Consider the following 1,835-nt stretch of genomic DNA (forward strand, 5'->3'; position numbering starts at 1 on the left):
CAGATGGACGGAGAGAGGCCTACCTTCTGTGGTACCTCGAGCACGCAGGCAAAAGGTGAAGACACAGGATCTGAGAACACTTCTTCAAAGAGATCTGTCAGGGAGGGAGGCCCGAATGGCACCAGGCCTTTGTCCCACCAGCCCACTAGCCAGAGCACTACTTTCTGGGTTTCTGGATTCCCTGCCCCATGTCCAAATCCAGCTGCCAGACTATCTCCCGTGGGGCACCTCCAGCCCGGGCAGAGCAAGTAGGTGCCTGCTCCGGGCTCCTGGAGCTTCCTCCGCTCCCCAAGCTGGCCTGCGGCTACTCCCCCACTGGGCTGTGGGCTCCTCGAGGCAAGGCCTGGATGGGGCTCATCCTCAGGTGCCCAGCGCCGGCCAGCACGGGGCTGTGCACTTGGCAGGCGTCACCATGTGCTTTCTGAATGAACCAAGCGTCAGGTCCAGCCCTGGACGTTCACCTTGGGTCAGGTACTCGGCGCCATCCTCCAAGATCTGTTCTGGCAGCAGTTTCCCAGGGGAGCTGAAGAAGGAAGGGCTAAGGCCTAGGATCTCGGTCGGATGGCCAGTCACGCTCCAGGTGTCATTCAGGGAAGGCCCCGAGGCTAGTGGGCTCCCTGAAAACAAAACAACAGGCTTGGAGGTGTGGTCACAAATCGCCCTCTCAAAACACAGCAGCTGGCTTTGAGGAGATGGTGCCAGAAACTGGGGAGAAGTGACTCTGTCAATTGCTCATTTTAAGTGCTTGGTCGAAAAAATGAAGAGGCACAGTCCCTGGCATTATGTCAAGGATGGCAAAAAAAGAAAAAAGAAAAATCAGTATCATCATGTGCCAGATCTGATAGACAGGTCGTAGCTGCCTGCGGCTCTGTGTTAAGAAAGATTCCGAGACAGTGTGTGGGATCCCTGCAAAGGGTGATGCTTGGCCAGCAATGTCTGCCAGGGCCACAGATTACTCAGTGACCGAGGGCACACTGCGTTTGACATCTCCGTGCGTAGCAGACGTCCCTCCCCTTCCTGCTTGTCCCCCTTCCACTGAACTCTTCACAAGGAAGGTACCAAGAAGGCCCTAGACCAGCCCACACAGAGAGAGGGCGTTTCAGTCACCGTGGTGGCCGCCCTCTGGGGTGCAGGTGGGAAGCCAAGGGTCAGCATCTGGGGACTCCTTGTCCGCTTCCTCGCTGGAATCGTAGAACACCAGCTTCTGCCTGTAAAAGGTGGAGTTCAAGAGGCAGACCCGGAGCCCTAGGCTGGGAATCGCTGTGACCTTGGGTCAGCTGCCTCCCCGTTGGGTGACTCAGTGTCGGCCACTGTAAAATAAGACGGGAACCCTCGTGCTGGCTGTTGGGGAGCGTTGGGGGGCAGAAAGCTTTGGTGAGCCGAGGTGCTGCCCTCGAGGAGCCTTGAGGGTTGTGAGGAGAGGCAGCTGAAGGGGGAGCTGGGGGCGGGGGCCGGAGGGGGTGAGCAGGTAGGGCAGGAGTGGGTACAGCCTGAATGACCCAGCGTTTCCCATGTGTACCCGGGAACAGGCTTTCTGGGAAAAGGGACCGGAGGATGAAGAGCCCAGAGGGGCCGAGTGAGTGGCGAATATTTGGAGGTGTTAAGGGTAAGAGTCACCGGGGAGGGGCAGGAGGGGGTGCTGGCAAGAGGGGCTCGGGCTGGAAAAGTTCTCAAATGCCAGTAAAAATATCTGGGCTTCTACCTGCGGGCACTGAGGGAGGGCTTTAAGCCACGGACTGGCAGGGTCAAGGTCTCTGTGTCAGAAAGGCCAGTCAGTCGACTAGGGAGGAAGGTGTGATGGGAGGCAGGCAGACCAGCCAGGGCGGCAAACAGGA

The 1,835-nt window shown here is 58.4% G+C and overlaps 1 protein-coding gene across 1 annotated transcript in view; it reads right to left on the minus strand.

Moving 5' to 3' along the window:
• Nucleotides 1-1,835, minus strand: part of BHMG1 (basic helix-loop-helix and HMG-box containing 1) — a 15,350-nt gene that overhangs the window by 2,456 nt on the left and 11,059 nt on the right. Inside the window, 3 exon segments of the mRNA XM_023535237.1 lie at nucleotides 24-94; nucleotides 462-617; nucleotides 1,108-1,208. Coding sequence (XP_023391005.1) covers nucleotides 24-94; nucleotides 462-617; nucleotides 1,108-1,208 — 328 coding nt within the window.

The sequence above is a fragment of the Pteropus vampyrus genome, unplaced genomic scaffold, assembly GCF_000151845.1.
Source record: "Pteropus vampyrus isolate Shadow unplaced genomic scaffold, Pvam_2.0 Scaffold138, whole genome shotgun sequence".
In the NCBI taxonomy this organism is placed as follows: domain Eukaryota; kingdom Metazoa; phylum Chordata; class Mammalia; order Chiroptera; family Pteropodidae; genus Pteropus; species Pteropus vampyrus.